General features: G+C 33.8%; 1 protein-coding gene across 2 annotated transcripts in view; it reads right to left on the bottom strand.

The window, feature by feature from the left end:
• CSRNP3 (cysteine and serine rich nuclear protein 3) overlaps positions 1-17,796 on the bottom strand; it is a 190,954-nt gene that overhangs the window by 134,765 nt on the left and 38,393 nt on the right. The window contains exon 3 of one of the 2 annotated variants that reach the window (XM_019727331.3): positions 11,626-11,714. The exons of the other annotated variant lie outside the window; for it this stretch is intronic. Within the exon in view, the coding sequence (XP_019582890.2) occupies positions 11,626-11,638 (13 nt within the window). The 5' untranslated portion in view covers positions 11,639-11,714. The remainder of the gene's footprint in view (positions 1-11,625; positions 11,715-17,796) is intronic. 2 annotated transcript variants of the gene reach the window in all.

The following is a 17,796-nucleotide window of genomic DNA, read 5'->3' as shown; positions in this document are numbered from 1 at the left end:
TCATTCGAAATTAGGAAAATCCCCGAACAACATAGAACATAATAAGAGCTTTTAAGAGCAAAAGCTATCTCATTTGAAATTTTTCATTCAAGTGTGGACATCGTATCAGATTTGACTGCAGAATTTTAAAATGTATTAGAATTTTAAATCCGTTTTGTTCATGGAGTATTACGTTCAGAGGATGAAGATATCTTGTCAAAAAGAAATCCCCTCGGTTAATGGTGCTTAGTAGTGATGATGAAGAAAATATTAATACATAGTAATATGTTATACATTTAGTGAAAATTGCTTTAATAAAGACATTTCTCTTAATTAAAAATATAACAGTATGTTTTTAAATTTTTGGAAGCTCACTCCCTTTTTTGTACTAGTTCTTTGTTTTGTGTAACACAGATTCTCATAACATGGCACTTTTTAGGGACCTAACAACCGTGTTATATGGGGGTTACCTGTATATATTTCATATACATATACATACACATATATATATATATATATATATATATATATATATATATATATATAATTGCTAAGATTTTTTTTAGCTATTCTAAAATAGGTTTCATCTGTCAGTTTTATTTTTTCTTAATCTACGATGCCATATGAGAAAGATCTCTACCATATATTTCGTTCCCCTTTTTTTTGCTTATTTTTAATTAAAATATTTATTTTTTCAGTCTTGAAGTGGCCTCTTTTTTATATCCTTAGTTATATGGTTTCTGTTCAGCTAGTCTTCGGATGATTCTTTACACTGATTGTTCTATAATTTAGTTGTAAATTTGATGTGATGCTGGGAAAGCAGGCATAGAGTTTACCTAATCTGCCATCTTGGATCTTCTCCTATATAGTTTTATTTCTTCAAATTCTTAAAGGTAGTCATAAGTGAGATAAAAATAACATTGTTTCAGGAAATGTGTGCCTTAGAACGAGATAAAACTGTCCAAGAGAAACACAAATTTTTAGATGGTTATTTTTGGTTTGATTTAAAAACCTAAAGAAACAACTAAATTGAATGTGCTCTGCTTAAAATAAAATAAAAAAAGGGCAGGAAAACATAGAGCAATAACATTGAATAAGAAATCCAAGAGGGCCTCTTAATTCATCATACTTACAAAAATTTTTTAAAAACCTAATTAGAAACATTTTTTCCATCATCTGATGTGGTGTTTAGATAGTTACTTTCAACTTAACCCTAAAGACAACACCAAAATAGTTTGTAAATATTTTATTCATTCATTTGTGTATCTATTTGTCCTTAATAGAAACCCTAAAGATGGCTTTTCTGTACATTTTCCCTACATTCTTTGTTTGGAATTATAGATAACTAGAACTATAATATTATGAAAATTAGGAGTCATTCACTATAAGATAATCAAACCTATTGGAATGGAATGCTTCTTCTGGTTTGGACTTCAGGCCCTTCTATCAGATTAGTATTGAAACTGATTGGCAAGTATCCCCATACAAATACAAATACGATATAATTTGGGCAGCTCCCTGTAAAAGAAATTTTTAAAGAACTTATAGGTTCTGAGCTTGTAGACTTGGGGTCAAATAACATACTCTATGCTCAGAATTTCATTTGCTTTGAAAATGTATACTCCCTTCAGTAAATCCTCGCAGATCTTCTAGTCTATGACAATGTTGCTTGTAGATTCCTTTGGGAAACTATAAGCATACATCTGTTCTTATTCTTTGCAATTTAAAAACTTTGCAATCATGAAAGTCACTTTAGTATGGATTTTTCTCTACTGCTTTTTATTTTTTTCTCTCAAATTCCCTCTAATTCTCTTAGACATCAGGTTTAGTAAATGAGAATTTCCCACCTTAAGCCAAATTTATAATCTTCATAACTAACTTCCTAACTGTGGATAGGAGTTTGCTAAAATTTTAATTTCTGTTAAGTTCAACAAAGTCCCTATGTGTCAAGCGCTTTGCTATGTGCTCTGGATAAATAAGCCATATTCCTCACCTTTCTGTAGCTTCAGTGCAAGGTCTTCAATCGTTTTAATCATACATTCCCACCAGTAAAAAAAAGTTTCTGCATGTACTCCACTCCTATATATGTATTTATATATAATGTAATGCATTACTGTACAAATATATTATTTAAATCATATGATATTTAAGCATAGATGTGAGAAATGATGAGGAAACATACATATAGTAAACACTAATAATTTTACTTGGCTTCTCAAAAGATCTTGTCTACCCCATAGGTTATATGCATTATGGTTTGGAGTTCACTGGTCTAAGGGGAGGATAGCATGTAAATAAATAATTTGAATAAAGTCATCAATTATCTGACAGTAAACATAAGGTCCTAAAACATGAAAAGTGCTCAGAAAAGACTTTCTGAAGGAGGAGTCACTAGATCTACTCACAAGCATTTCAGCATAAAAAGCGAGTGAAGCGAAGAAAGGGGAGGAGGAGATGAAAATAATATTCCAAACAAGAACAAGTATGTATGAAACTAAGGGGGTGACTATAAAAGAGTTCAGGACTGACGAAATGTAGAATCAAACTGAGCATGGTGAGCGAAGATGCTGAAGAAGAATGCAAAAGGCAGATGGATAATTGAGACAAGAGCTTGGATCTGATCAATGTATGGGAAATCTTTGAATATATTTAAGAGAGTGAATGAAGGTCATGGTCAGATATTTTTTTCTAGATTGAGCCTCTGGGCAGCTGTACTGAGAATGGATCTGAAGGATGCAAACAAGGAAACACATCAATTGGCTACCACTTTTATCCACGTGATAGATGAAGAGCAATGGAATTAAAGTGGTGGTAGTGACAATACAAGTCTCGGGAGGGGATGAGAAATAGCATGAGGAAAAAACTCAGTAGAATTTGGTCATCATTTTCTGGAAGTGATTGATGAACGAGAAGGAATAATCTCAGTTACTTTGCAGGATCCTGACTTAGGCTACTTTTAACTGAGATGGTGAACACAGTAGCAGGAAAAGAGTTGGGTCAGGGAAGAAATTGGCAGTTTTCTGGGTTTTTTTTTTTCCCAATAAAATTTATGAACATTTCTAAATGAATAAAGTAAAAGGAAAAATCATTTGTCATTCTACTTTTGAAAGGAAATATTTGTACTTCAAATACTATTTATAATATTTATGTTATTTTAAAATATTTGTGACTATTTTGGTTTAACTTCTCCCAGTCTTTAATTTACTTTAATGCTATTATATATTGAATTTATATATTATCTCAACTTTCTCATGTCTATTTTTCTCATCTAACTTTTTCTGAGTATTTTTCACGTCATTAAACTTTCTTATAAGTGATATTTTAGTGGCTGTAAAATACTATCCGCCTTCTGGATGTACCACAATTTTTTAAATAATTCTCCAAATACAGAACATGTATTTTCAATGTTTCAAACAATTATATAATAATATAATGCCATGATACACTTCCTTTTGTCTGAAAATTTATTGCTTTTTTTTTTTTAATATAACAGTTTATTTTATTTTATTTTTCTTTTTTTTAAGGAGGGTGCAGCTCACAGTGGCCCATGCGGGGATTGAACCGGCAACCCTGGTGTTATTAGCACCACGCTCTAACCAACTGAGCTAACCGGCCACCCCAAATCTATTGGTTTTTTTTTTAAGATAAGAAACAATAAGCATATAAAAGTTTCTTAACATATTTTGCTACTAATATATTTTCATCAACAGTATATGACAGTGAAAAAGATGTGCAATAAAAATCTTTTGCTAATTTGATAAACATAAAATAACATTTTATTCACATTTCTTTGAGTACCATTGAAGATGAAGTATCCGTGTGTTATTAGCTATTCATACTTATTTCTTATGCATGTTGTTCTTACATTTTTCTACTGGAATCTTATTGTTATTAATTTGTGGATATCTTTAAATAATGAGGCTAATCACCCTTCACTGAAACTATGAAATAAATGTTTCAAGTAGTTGGCTGATTATCTTTTTATATAGTTTATGATTTTCTATCCCTTTACATTTCATCTGTTAAATTATCTTTATTTTAATAATAAGACCTGTTTTCAGGAAATTAGGAGACTACTGAAAAACATAAGGCAATAAATTAAATTTACACCTAACCACTTTTATTATACATGTGTATGTGCATCCACACATACACATGAATTTACATAATCATCCCTTCTTCCATGCACATACATAATTTAAAAGCATAAAGGGCATCATACTGTGAAAGCTATTTTATAGCCTCATTTTTCACTTATTGTATTTCAGATGGGTCTCCAATAATAAAAAATGCTATAGATACACTTTTATTTAACCATCTCAGAATATTACTTTACATAGATATTTAATGATTTAGTTATCTCATTATTTTCAGTCATGCAGGTTCTCATTTTCATTGTTTTATATTTACAACCTCAATGAATATTTTGTGTACATAGTTTTGAGTTCATAACTAATTATCTCATGGAAGTTTTTAAAAATAATCTGGAACCCCTAGGTCAAAGATTAGGCAAGGAGTAAGATTATTTGATAATAACAAATTGCCTTCTAGAAAAGTTGAACCTATTTACCTGTCCATCACTTATAGTATGATAGGCTTCATTTCCCCACATCTTTACCAACATTGAATGTATTTATGATAATAATCCACATTTGTGTGTTTACAATATGCCAGACTTTGTATCTACTTTACTTGTAAAGTGTCTGAACATTAGAAAATTTAAACAGTTTGCTTAAATTACCACAGAGAGTAAAAATGAACTCAAAGTTCAGTCTAATCTTAAAAATGATGTTAGTATGCCACATTATTTCTCAGTCATATTTGTTTATATGACCATTACATATCAAATGTCTTTGATAATTATGTTGAACTTTTTTTTTTTAAGTTGAGAAGTGACTGAAAATTCTTTTGTAAAAAGTTCCCACAGGGCCTTGCCAATTATCCCAATGAGGTATTCTTTTCTTAGTGATGTGTAACAATTTTCTATATTTTAATAATATTGATATTTTTGTATCTTATACATGCAGTGAATGTTATTTAAAATGTCTTTCCTTATTTAAGTTAAAATTGGAGCCTTTTCTAATATACATCAATGAATTTTCAATCAAAATCACAGCAGGATTTTTTTGTAAATAGCAACAAGTTGATGCTAAAAATTATAGGGCAAGGCAAAGGAGTCAAAATACCAAAGCAATTTTGAAAAAGAAAAGGATACCCACTATCTGATCTCAAGACTTACTATAAAGCTACAGTAATCAAGACAGTGTGTTAATGGGAAAAACTATAAATGCACATACCAATAGGACAGACTCGAGAGGACAGAAATTGATCCACACAAATACAATTGAGTTTTGACAAAGGTCCAAAGGCAATTTAATGGAGAAAAGATAGTCTTTTTAAAAAATGGTGATGGAACAGTTGAATGTCTATGCAAAATATTGAACTTCAGTCTCATACAAAATCTTATGCAAAATTGATTATATACCTAAATGTAAAACTGAAATTATAAAACATTTAGATGAAAAATAGGTGAAAATCTTTGGGTTAGGCAAAGAGCTCTTAGATATAACACCAAAACCAATAAGCATAAAAGAAAACATGATAAATATGACTTCATCAAAAATAAAAACTCTCTGAGAAAAAACAGTCTAGAATACAAAAAACAAGCCATGGAAGGGGAATAAAATGTTTACAAATTGCACATCTCCCAAAGTATTTTTATCCAGAATATTTAAAAAGAACTCTCACAGCTCAACAATAGAAAACAACTCAGTAAAATTTGGGAAAAAATAAAATATACAAAGAACTCTTAATATCCAACAAGAGGAAGAAAGGAAAAAAAAAAAAAAAAAAAAACGATTGAAAAATGGGCCAAAGACCTGAACAGACACCTCATCAAAGAAAATATACAGATGGAAAATAACCATAAGAAAATATGTTTCACATCATGTCATTAGGAAAATGCAAATTAAAACAATCAGATAGCACTACATATCTATTACAATAGCCAAAACTCAAAACACTGACATCAGCAAATGGTAGAGAGAATGTGGAGCAACAGAAACTCTCATTCACTGACAGGGGGAATGCAAAATGGTACAGGCATTGTGGCAGTTGGGTGGTTTCTTACAAAACCAAATATACTCACTTTTAACATATGACTTAGCAATTGTACTCCTTGGTATTTACCCAAATGAGGTAAAACTTATGTCTGTGCAAAAATCTGCACATGAATGTTTCTAGAAGCTTTATTCATAACTGACAACGATGTTCTTTGGTAGTGAATGGATCAAGTTTGGTACATCCAGACAACGGAATATTTTCAACACTAAAAAGAAATGGGCTATCAAGCCACAAAAAGACATGGAGGAACCTTAAATGCACATTACTAAGTGAAAGAAGCCAATCTGAGAACACTACACACTGTTAAGATTCTAACTATAAAACCTTCTGGAAAAGGCAAAACTATGGAGACAGTAAAAAGAGCAGTGGTTGCCAGGGGTTAGGGTGTGGAGATAAGGGATGACAATGTGGAGGGAAGGATTTTTAGCGTAATGAAAATACTCTGTATAACAGTACAGTGATGGATACATGTCTTTATACATTTGTCCAAATCCATACAATGTATAACACTAAGAGTGGGCTTTAAGGTAAACCATGGACTTTGAGTGGTTATGATGTGTCCATGTAGGTTCATGAATTGTAACAAGTGTACCACTCTGGTAGGGGATACTGATAATGGGGCAAGCTATGCATGTGTGGGGGTGGGGAATATATGGGAAATCTCTGTACCTTCTTCTCAATTTTATATCATAATATGCAATTCTGTAGCTTAATCAAAGAAGAGGGTTGGAATCATTGCCATCTATGTTAATAGTGAAGTCATAAGCGTGGCTTTGCTTGATGAAGAAGAGCAGGAGAATAAGCTGAAATGTCTCTAGGAAGTCATTTGAGCAAAAGCAAAATATCAAGAACTTTTGTGGGGGGGGGGGGGGTGGCCTGATGGCTCAGGTTAGAGTGTGAGCAACAGGGTTGCAGGTTCGATTCCCACATGGGCCAGTGAGCTGCGCCCTCCACAACTAGATTTGAAGACAATGAGCTGCCACTGAGCTTCTGGAGGGGTGGCCGGATGGCTCAGTTGGTTAGAGCATGAGTTCTTAACAACAAGGTTGACAGTTCAATTCCCGCATGGGATGGTGGGCTGTGCCCCCTGCAACTAAAAGATTAAAAACAGTGACTGGACTTGGAGCTGAGCTGCACCCTCCACAATTAGATTGAAGGACGACTTGGAGCTGATGGGCCCTGGAGAAGCACACTATTCCCCAATAAAAAATTAAAAAAAAAAAGAACTTTTGTGGGCATGTTTGTTTGGCTGCTAGAGCATTTATTGTTTTCAATGGGCTGACTTGACTGACTTATATTGTCTATGGCCACCTATCCATATTTGAATTTGTGATTCGTGACTCTGTGAAAGAACAGAGAAAGATGAGCCTGTGAAAGGGGCCTTCACAAAAGGATGCACAAGGTGTGAGGTAAGCCAAGAGGGACGGATGTCACAACAGCCCAGGGAGTGTGAAAGAAGAAAAATGAAGTTAACAGTGTCAAATACCCCTGGAGAGAGCCAGGCAAGATAAAGGGCTGCAGGTCATCAGTACCTTTAGAGAGAGCATGCTCCATTAAATGGGGTTAGAAATCAGATAGCGCTGTACTCAGGAGTGACTGCATCTTAGAAACTGGAGATAATGCTTGCAGACTGCTTCTATGGAGAGCTTGAATGAACTGGGGAGGAGAGAGATTGAATGGTAGCGGAGGTGTAATCTTGTGAAGAAAGCTCGGTTTGTTTTTGTTTGTTGATTCACTTCTTTGGACAGCAGCTTGAAGAATGTGTATAGGTTGAAGGAAAGGGGCCAGCAAAGATGAAGAAATTGAAGATAAAGGACAAAAAGGAAGGAACTAATGGCAAAAGCCTCTCAGCATCAGTGATAGGGAAAAATCTCAAACACTGGCTTTGCCTGCAGTAGCAGGAAGGATTCTTGATTCTTTAAGTTAAAGGGAAAAAAGGTAAGAATGTTGATAGATGTAGCAGTTTGATACTGGAGGGAAATGCAAAGATACACAGGTAGTTTCCATAGAATGACCTCAATTTTCTTGTTAAAATAGCAGGTGCACTGAGAGCGATGGGGAGAGATTGTATGGTTTAAGTGGGGTGAGAAACCTTTGGAACAGAGGCTGACCACAGAGAAAAAGGATTAGTGAAAGCTACTGAACAGCTAACTCAGAAAACCACGCATCTGCAGTGGTATAATTTGCTCCTGTAGCACTCATGTGCCTGGAGGTAAGAAAAGAGAATAGTCACTATATTTGGATTCAAGGTTGCATATATGGTGTAAGAAAGGACAATCTGTAGAATGGAAGGTAAGCTGCTGGTATACAAGCTATAATTTCAAGCAAGACTTGGAGAATGTGGAAAGATCCAGGTATCATGGAATTTGGATAAAAAGAAAAAAAAGTGAGAGGAAAAAGGGTTTAATTTCATTTGTAACCTAACATCACTCCTGACTTAATCTTAAGTTTTTACCTTATTTTTCCTTTTCCCTAATTTTTTTCTTATTTTACATTCACTCATTATTTTGTAAGACCATTTTAGATACAAGGTCAAGTAAAAGCAGATAAAAGGAAACTAAAACACACAGATGGTCCAACAGAGGTGAGTTCCACTTTAACAAGGGAGGTTGGAATTTAAAGTGTCTCAGTTGAGTTCTAATTGAGAACAAGATGCTGTAAGGTGGTTAGGTTTTGTGGTTGATAGGGAGTGGACGTTTAATGAGGTTGCAGAGGTGAGGGTATAATCAATCAGTGGTTCTCATCTTGTGATAATTTTGTCCCAAGGGGACGTTGGGCAATGTCTGGAGACATTTTTGGTTTTTACAACTGCGGGGTGGAATACTATTGGCATCTAGTGCCAGGGATGCTGCTAAACATCCTGCAATGCACAGGACAGCCACCACAACAAAGAATCATCTGATGAAAATGTCAACAGTGCTCAGCCTGAGAAAACTGGATTATATAAATTATAAATTGGATTATATAAATTACCAGTTGCCTGTTTTTTTTTGGTCAACGTCATAGAGCTGACCATTTCTTCTGGCTACAATACAACATGTAATAAATACCCTCTGCTTTGGCTTACTTAAGATAGACCCTCTAACAATGATGCCCTTTACTTTGAACTTCTTTTACTACTCTAATACCAGACATGTATTTCCTTTAGATGATGTGTTGTTTATAATACCTGCCTTTTGGAAGACTGAAGGAGTTGCAATATTTAATAGGTTTTAAGAACTCCTAATCCAAATTTTGTTTATTTGGATGGCTAGATATTCCTTTCACATTGACTTATTAACAATGAAAAGAACTGATTTAACTACTATTTCTGAAACAAAATTGGCTAAACCTTTCAATTCTATCCACTAACGTCAAGACTGAATGACTTTTAAGATAATGTCAATTTATGTGATGGGTTCATCTGTATAGTATAGATGGACAGTGTTATCTGGGCCATAAACACCTCCAGATTCCTGTGCTCAGCACCTAACATTTAATAGAAAAATTCCAATCTGATTATCATCAAAAGAAACCTGATAACTCATTTTTTAATAATCAAAAATAGATTGATTTCATTTCCAAATCTAATAAGTCAAATATACAAAAGAAGACATATGTCCTGTAAAAAATTAGCGTATCATGTGAATGAGGTAGTATTTAAATAATTCTCCTCAATCTTCAGTCCCAGTATTCAGTGTTCTCCTAAAAGTAGGAATGATTAAAAAAAATATAGAGAGAGAGAGACTTCTAGCACCATGTATCATCTATATGTATTGTCATAGTGATCGTCAACTACTTAAAATTTATAGTATTTATTCAATTTGAAAAAATGAATTGGCCCTCCCATACACAGATAAATACAGTCTTTACCCTTTTAGTAAGTGAATGGATTAATCCATATTTCATTGTATATTTCTTTATTGCAAACATTTTGACAATATGTGTGTGTAGTAAATGTGTTATCACTTAAAAATTATGTCTTTTCTTTCTGGCAAAATCAAGGCAGACGCATATTAGTTTTTATATATATATATATATATATATATATATATATATATATATATATATAAATTAACAACATTTACCTTAGCAAATGATGATTTAGAAAACTTACCAGCAGGTGTTGTATTTCATCACACTTGTTTTTAGTTGGCACGATGTGGGCAAAAGTGGTATTTATTTCTTTTGTGTAAATTATGCAGTACTAAATTGTTAGGGTTATTTTAAAATTCCATCGCTCCGTATACTGTATATTCCTTTTCCCATTTTCTTTACTTTATAGCAGTATCACTATTTAACATAATACATAATTTGCTTTGTTTTTATGGCTTATGTGTTTCTACCCACTAGAATTAATTTGCTCTAAGGCAAAAACATTGCTGCATTTTTTAAAAAATATTTTTCTTATTTTTTTCCAGTTGCTTTTACTTATTACTTTTTTCAAGTACAGTTGACATTCAATATTATATTAGTTTTAGGTCTACAGTATAGTAAGTTAGACATTTATATAACTTACAAAATGATTCCCCTGATGCGTAAGTCTAGTACCCATCTGACACCATTCATAGTTATCACAATATTATTGACTATATTGCCTATCTTGTACTTCACATCCCCATGACTATTTTGTAACTGTCATTTTGTACTTACTAATCTCATAATCTTTTTCACCCAGCCCAGTAACACTTGCTGCCACCTGGCAACTATCAGTTTATTTACATATCTATATTTATTTCTCTTTTGTTTTTTTATTCATTTTGTTTTTTAGATTCCACATATAGGTGAGATCATATGATATTTGTCTTTGTCTGACTTATTTCACTTAGCACAATACCCTCTACGTCCTTCCATGTAGTCACAAATGGCACAATTTCATTGTTTTTGATGGCTGAATAATATTCCATTGTATATATCTACCACATCTTTATCCAATCACCTATTGATGGGCACTTAGGTTGCTTCCATATCTTGGCTATTGTAAATAATGCTGCAATGAACATAGGGATCATACATCTTTTCAAATTATTGTTTTGGATTTCTTCAGATAAGTACCCAGAAGTATGATTGCTGGGTCAAGGAATGGGATTCAAATAATTTTAGAAGGATTGCTGGTTAGCTTTTTTTTTCTAAATTATGTATGTACATGTGTGTATATTGTAACCAAAGATAAAAAAAAAAAAAAAAAATGAAAACTGTGCTAAATAGTTGTACATTCCTTAACAAATCATTATAAAATGTTATAGGGATGCCTAATATGTATTTATTTTTATGGTAACAGGGCTACTCTTTAAAAAAGTGAAGCATATTATAATTTGGTTTTCTACTAAAACAATATTTTAACGATCTCCAGTTGAACCAAATAATACATTTATGGTATAAATTATTATTTTTTTTAATTTTGAAGAGATTTTGTTAAAAATATATATTTTAAGTAAGAACATTATTCTTATTATCTAATTACACATTAGCAGTAACAACTTGGAACAGTTACAGTTGTATCTCAGATCTGTAAAGCATGAAAATAATGTATAAACTGCTAACCTTGAGACCTCATGAACTCCAGTATATTCCTGAAGACTCTATGCCTCTGAAAACATCTTTTTAGTCTGTTGACATCTTCTTATTTTTTCCTTTAAAAAGAAAATTTGTTTCAATATGTATATAAGATTATATTTTCAAAGAGTAAAGCTAATTACAAAGTGTAAACACAATGACCTAGAGGAAAATCAATAGGTAGCTTGACATGTAGGTAAGGCATTAAATATCAAACTGAATGATCATATTGTACATAATTTAGAGCAGAAAAAATATCCATTTTAGAAGAACGTAGTAAACATCTAATCATCGATACACACTTTCATGCATTTATTTACCTGTTAATCAAATATTTCTATGAACAAGTTAAAGGCCTTCCATCTTATTAATCATCATTGAGTTAGATGTAAGTAACTTTGTAGTCTCCAGGAGATAGATTTGTATTTTTAAAACACACAAAAATCCAGGAAAATTTACCAAAATGTTATAGCTAAATAGTGTTGAAAATCACAATGAATATTTATTGCATTTTTTCATTTGCTTAAAGGGAAGTATTTAATCCTAAAAGTAACTCAAACATTAATACATTCTGGTGCTAAGATAACTTAGACTTAAAAAAATTAAACAAAAAAATTCTATAAAATAAACATGATTTAAGAAAAATCTTGTTTTTTAAAATTATAGTGCCATTATTCAAAATGATTAGTGCAATCATTTAAAGAGGTGATGAAATTCTGGTAGTAATTACACACTTTTATTTCCTCAGAATAATATGTATATAATCACTTTTTAAAAAGAATTAATGAACTTTCCATTCTAATATGTTAAGGTAAGTCAGTATGTCCACATACAAGTGTAAAAAATTTCTTAAAAAATAAGGTCAAGAAACTTGTAAAGTGTGGTTCATTCATTGTGTTTCTACAATAGGCAGAAATCAACTATGTCTCACTGATCATAGACAACAATAGCTAATATAGAAATACGATAAATGGGTTACTTCAATGAAGAAATAGCCTGAGCAAGCAACTTATGCTGATGTTGTTCAAGCAAGCTTAAAATATCAAAAATCTTTAAGAAAAATAAAATTGTCTGAGGAAGACTATGTTTCCAGGAGCCTCTGTGTCCCTTTAAACTGTATGTGTATCTTCACGGATATGTCTGGATACACGAAATTAGAACAAACTACAATATCTGTAGTATAACAGTAGCACAGTGCTTTCAAATTGTGGTTGGAATTATAGAACTAATAGAGATTACTGAGTCCAGTTTGGTTCCAGAGAAACCCAGATTCAGTACAAGAACTTGAGAGATTTTTGAAAGATTTATTCAAATTCAATTTTAAGTATAATTTTAAATACCTTAAAATTCTGTTCAGAACATTACACTCAAATGATGACAAACTAAAGAGAACTGAAGCAATAACTTGCACCACCTGTTGCATTCACTTTGAGAAATATTTCAGAATACAACTTTTTCTGCCTCCACTGTTAATGATATATATCCTGAGATTGCAAGTCAAGCAATTAAAAATCAACAAGCAAGCCTGCTAACAGATCTCTACCTGCTTATAATGTGTCCATTAAATACAAACTTTAAAAAAATTATTTGCAATTAAAACAAAATACTAAAAATAAATTACATGCTACATTGAATATGTCTATAAGTGTCATTTATAATCTCAAGTCAAATTTTCTTGTTAATGAAAATTAATTACATATTATTTAAATGTCATTTTTACCTGTTGAGGTTTCATTTAAAGTTTTATCCTAAAAATACATATTTGCTGCTATAAAAAAAGTGGGAAACTGCTATCTAGTTCAGTCTCCCTATTTTACAAATAAGAAAACTGACTACTATATATTTGAGACATGTAGCTAAATCTAAAAGAAGAACTTAAGATTTTTTTGACTACCAGTGGTTGAAATTAAATTAAAAACATAATTATATTTTACAACCAAATAAATAAGTCTTTCTTTAGGTATTTAAGGTAGCCTATTGAGAGAAGCAAAAGTATTAAGAAATCTAGTGATCTAAATTTACATACCTGCAATGAACCTGTAATTTATAAAGAAGCAAAGGACCCCTGGGCAATATAAAAGAGAGACTCAAACTGTTTGAAAGTCACAGACATAAAAATATATTTGATAGACAACTAACTGAGGCCAGCCCAGCCTCAGGAGAGAGTCCATCACAAAGGAAGAATTCTGGAAGAACAAGTCACAGTCAACACATAGTTCCAAGTGTTGGGGATATGAGGACCACTGTCAGTTTAAGGCACAATGTACAGTAGTAGATGCTAGAAGAGACCATTCCAATTCAGCACCTTGATTGTGTGGATGTGACTTGGAGACATTGGTGTGTGAGACTGTGAGAAAGTGTGTGTGCACACATATGAAAGAAAGCATGTAAAGAGTTGTGGTGCTAAGATCTACACATCAACAGCACTCAGTCTGGGACCCAGGCAACTCTGCGGAGGAGTAATCCCTAGATATTGTACCTCAGGAAGATCTAGGGGCTGCTATTCTTCCGGCAGGCCCTCTGGGCACATCAGTGGTGGTCTACACAAGATCTGTGGGAACTGCCATTTTCCTGGTAACCTATGTCTATGAGTTGAATATTCCCAGCAGAGCCTGTTATACCACTTCTTGAATGGGATCCCATTCCTATCGGTGGCCTTAGCAGTGACAAGTGACATCTGGGACTGACTTGCAGATAAATATACCCATCCAAGGTACTCTGCAAAATATTCAAGGAGGGTGAAATTTATAAAAGACTCAGAACATGTATACTAATGTAAATGTAAAGCCATTTGTCCTCACACATCTTTTTTTGTGCTCATCTAAAGAGTACCCATTTCTGATTATGAGTTTTATGAAAAATAAAACATACATGAACTTAAATTATCATTTAAAAATGTGCACTTAACACTTATGGGTTCATATCTGGTCTTTTCTGATACCTGGGGTTCAACTGAGAAATTCCCTTAGAAATAGTTCTTTTTTTTTTTTTAACTTTAAAAATTCCTGGGCCGGTCCGTTGGCTCAGGCTGTTAGAGCTCCATGCTCCTAACTCTGAAGGCTGCCGGTTCGATTCCCACATGGGCCAGTGGGCTCTCAACCACAAGGTTGCCAGTTCAATTCCTCGAGTCCTGCAAGGAATGGTGGGCTCCGCCCCTGCAACTAAAATTGAACATGGCACCTTGAGCTGAGCTGCCGCTGAGCTCCCAGATGGCTCAGTTGGTTGGAGTGCGTCCTCTCAACCACAAGGTTGCCAGTTCTATTCCTTGACTCCCGCATGGGATGGTGGACTGCGCCCCCTGCAACTAGCAATGGCAACTGGACCTAGAGCTGAGCTGCACCCTCCACAACTAAGGTTGAAAGGACAACAACTTGACTTGGAAAAAAGTCCTGGAAGTACATACTGTTCCCCAATAAAAGTCCTGTTCCCCTTCCCCAATTAAATCTTAAAAGAAAAAAAAGAAAAAATTCCTGCAGTATTTCAGGCCTAGAGGGAAAGGTGAACACCACCTCTCCTTGACCCAGGCCCCTTGGTTTCCCAGTTTCCCATGGACATTACTGCAATTCATCCTACAAATCCATCTATTCGGAGGGGCAAGGGGCAAGGCACCAGCTCATGTTTTTCACCGTGTTGTCTAAAGGGCACCTTTAGAAGGTCATTTAGGTACAAAGTTCTTGTTGGCGTGTTTTAACCAATAGCCATGCTAGACTTCACTGAGGTCCCTGAAGGTCACATCTCAAGGGTAGCCATCACTGAGCTATAACATCAGCTTGTTATTTTTAATGGACGATTCAATGATTAGCTATAAGGAAATACAACTTGTTTAAAATACTATTCTTATTGTGTTCCTGTCTTTTAAAAAATATATTTTTTGCAAATGCTGGGGTTTGAAGAATAAACTTTTTCTTCCCAGAATCACAGAATTTGAGACCTCTAAGCTGACCACTTCTGCATGTCTGGAAGTCTGGGTCATACCCATCAAGGAGCACAAGTGAAGAAATGTGAATTTCCTGCTCAGTGTTTCTAAGGTGATAATAAGACTTATAAGTTCAATAGTTTAATTGCATTTGCAATTGCGACGCAAACTATCGTATTGCATAGTTAATATGCCTGCAACAAGCAAAAGCATCATTCATTCTGAAGGACAGCTCCCTGACTGTAGCAGCAAAGAGCCTAGAGCAAAGAAATCTAACAGGAAAGATCAATCTGCCATGTAAAGTTTGACCCTATTTTTTAAGAGACTAAAACCTCACTGACAGTCACATCGATTCCACTTAGAATTATTTTGTAAGTAACAGTTCCACTTCAATTCTGTACCTTCACTCACATGCTGAAGTGCAGTTATCAAAATACACAGAAACCTTCATCCACTCATTTAACAAACAATAAAAAATAAATTTCCATTTTTTCCTAACATGTGCTGAAGTGTAATAATCAATATCACATGATCAAAAAAGTTTCCAAAGTGATAATAGTACTTAGTCATTCTATTTCAGTAAAGTGGACAAGTTATTGAAACAAATTAAATCAGTCCTAGTTAGGCTATTTATATATCAGATAGTCCCCACTGGGTTCTTCTACTCAATCAGCTGTGCTTGAATGTATGCAGACAGTTCTCTAAAATTGTTCAGTTAGATCTCTGTGTAAAGTCATGGGAAAACATATAACCATAAGTACTGGGAATTTGCATGAATTGTAACAGAATATAAGTGAAACATTAGTTAAAAAAATTAAAGACATGAAGTAGATAATGTCCCAAAAGATTGTACGTTAGCAAGACTGAACCAAGAAGAGGTGCAAACTTGACTGGCTAGATTATCATAAAAGGCATTGAAAAGGTGTTTCAGGTTCTACCATCGCATGGACACAGTATCAGCAAGGTACAGGGAAGCCTTAAAAGAACATTTACAACAAGAGTCTCCCAATTGCTTAGATCATATACTTCACCAGTAAAAAAGCTTCTTGACTTCTACATACTTTTCACTCACCCCATTCAGGTTCACACTGCCCCACTTACCCAATTTAGGGTCCATCATTAATCATGGTAGTCACTCCCTTGCATACGATCTCGTATACACTCACAAGGCCTTTCTCTCTCTTCTTCAAATCAATGTGACAAAAAAATTAGAAAATAAAAAATCACCTAAGTAAGTTCACCTGTCTTCCTACTATGAACCTGCCCCTAGTAGCTGAACAGATGATTATTAACTAGAGAAAATGTAGAATATTGCATTACTGGCATAACTATTGATACATGATAAAGACTTCAAGAGTCCCCAGTAGTGCCTGACAATCTTGTCACATTTTCCATATCAATTCATGTTCAACTCTGATCCCATGAAAAGAGTCAGTCACCTATATTCCGTTACAATTCTTCAACATTTTTCCCATCTTGTCTCTTTGTTTATGATATTGCTTCTAAGAAACTTGGAAGAAGCATGGTTCAGTTTCCTCTTCTCATCACTATATCCTGTATATCCTTGATATCTGTACCCATATAATCAGCCTTCAACCCTGTTATAATGGAGAAATTGTTCTTTCTCCCACCTAAGGTCAACCCCTTCTTTTAAGCCTCGGTTTCCATTTCCTTTCGCCAAGTTTAGGTTTTTGCTACTTCAATTATCCCCTTTTTCTTCTGCATTGTCATTTTTTCTCCATTTCACTAGATAATTCCTATCTATCTGCAAATATGTTGTAATATCTCCCAACTTTTAAAAAAAAAAAAAATTCCTTTACATCAGTTCTCCATCTCACTACCACCTTATTTCTCCATTCTATTTTATAGCAAATCCCCAAAAGAGGGCATTCTCCATTCCTCAGATAAAATTCTGTATTGAACTCTCCAAAATTCATTTTTACAGTTCCACTGAAATAGTAATATCAAAGTCAGCTGTGAACTTGGATATTGCCAAATCCAATGGTAAATTTTTAGTCCTGATCTTTCTTAATATCTCAAGAGACTTTGACTCAATCACTTTCATTTACTTGAAACATTTCTTTACTTGGCTTCTAGGACACCATGCATGAGGTAGGCTAGTCTACCTCATTTGCTGCCCTTTCTCAATCCCTTGCCTGATTTCTCCCATTCTTACCGACCTCTATATCCTTCAGTGGACTGACACTCCTTCTCTGTCTAAGTCTTTCCTGGGAAAGCAGATC

The sequence above is a fragment of the Rhinolophus sinicus genome, chromosome 17 (genome assembly GCF_057876585.1).
Source record: "Rhinolophus sinicus isolate RSI-liver-muscle chromosome 17, RSI-T2T, whole genome shotgun sequence".
In the NCBI taxonomy this organism is placed as follows: domain Eukaryota; kingdom Metazoa; phylum Chordata; class Mammalia; order Chiroptera; family Rhinolophidae; genus Rhinolophus; species Rhinolophus sinicus.
The sequence above is the reverse complement of the archived record's forward strand: the minus strand, read 5'-3'. Positions and strand labels throughout refer to the sequence as shown.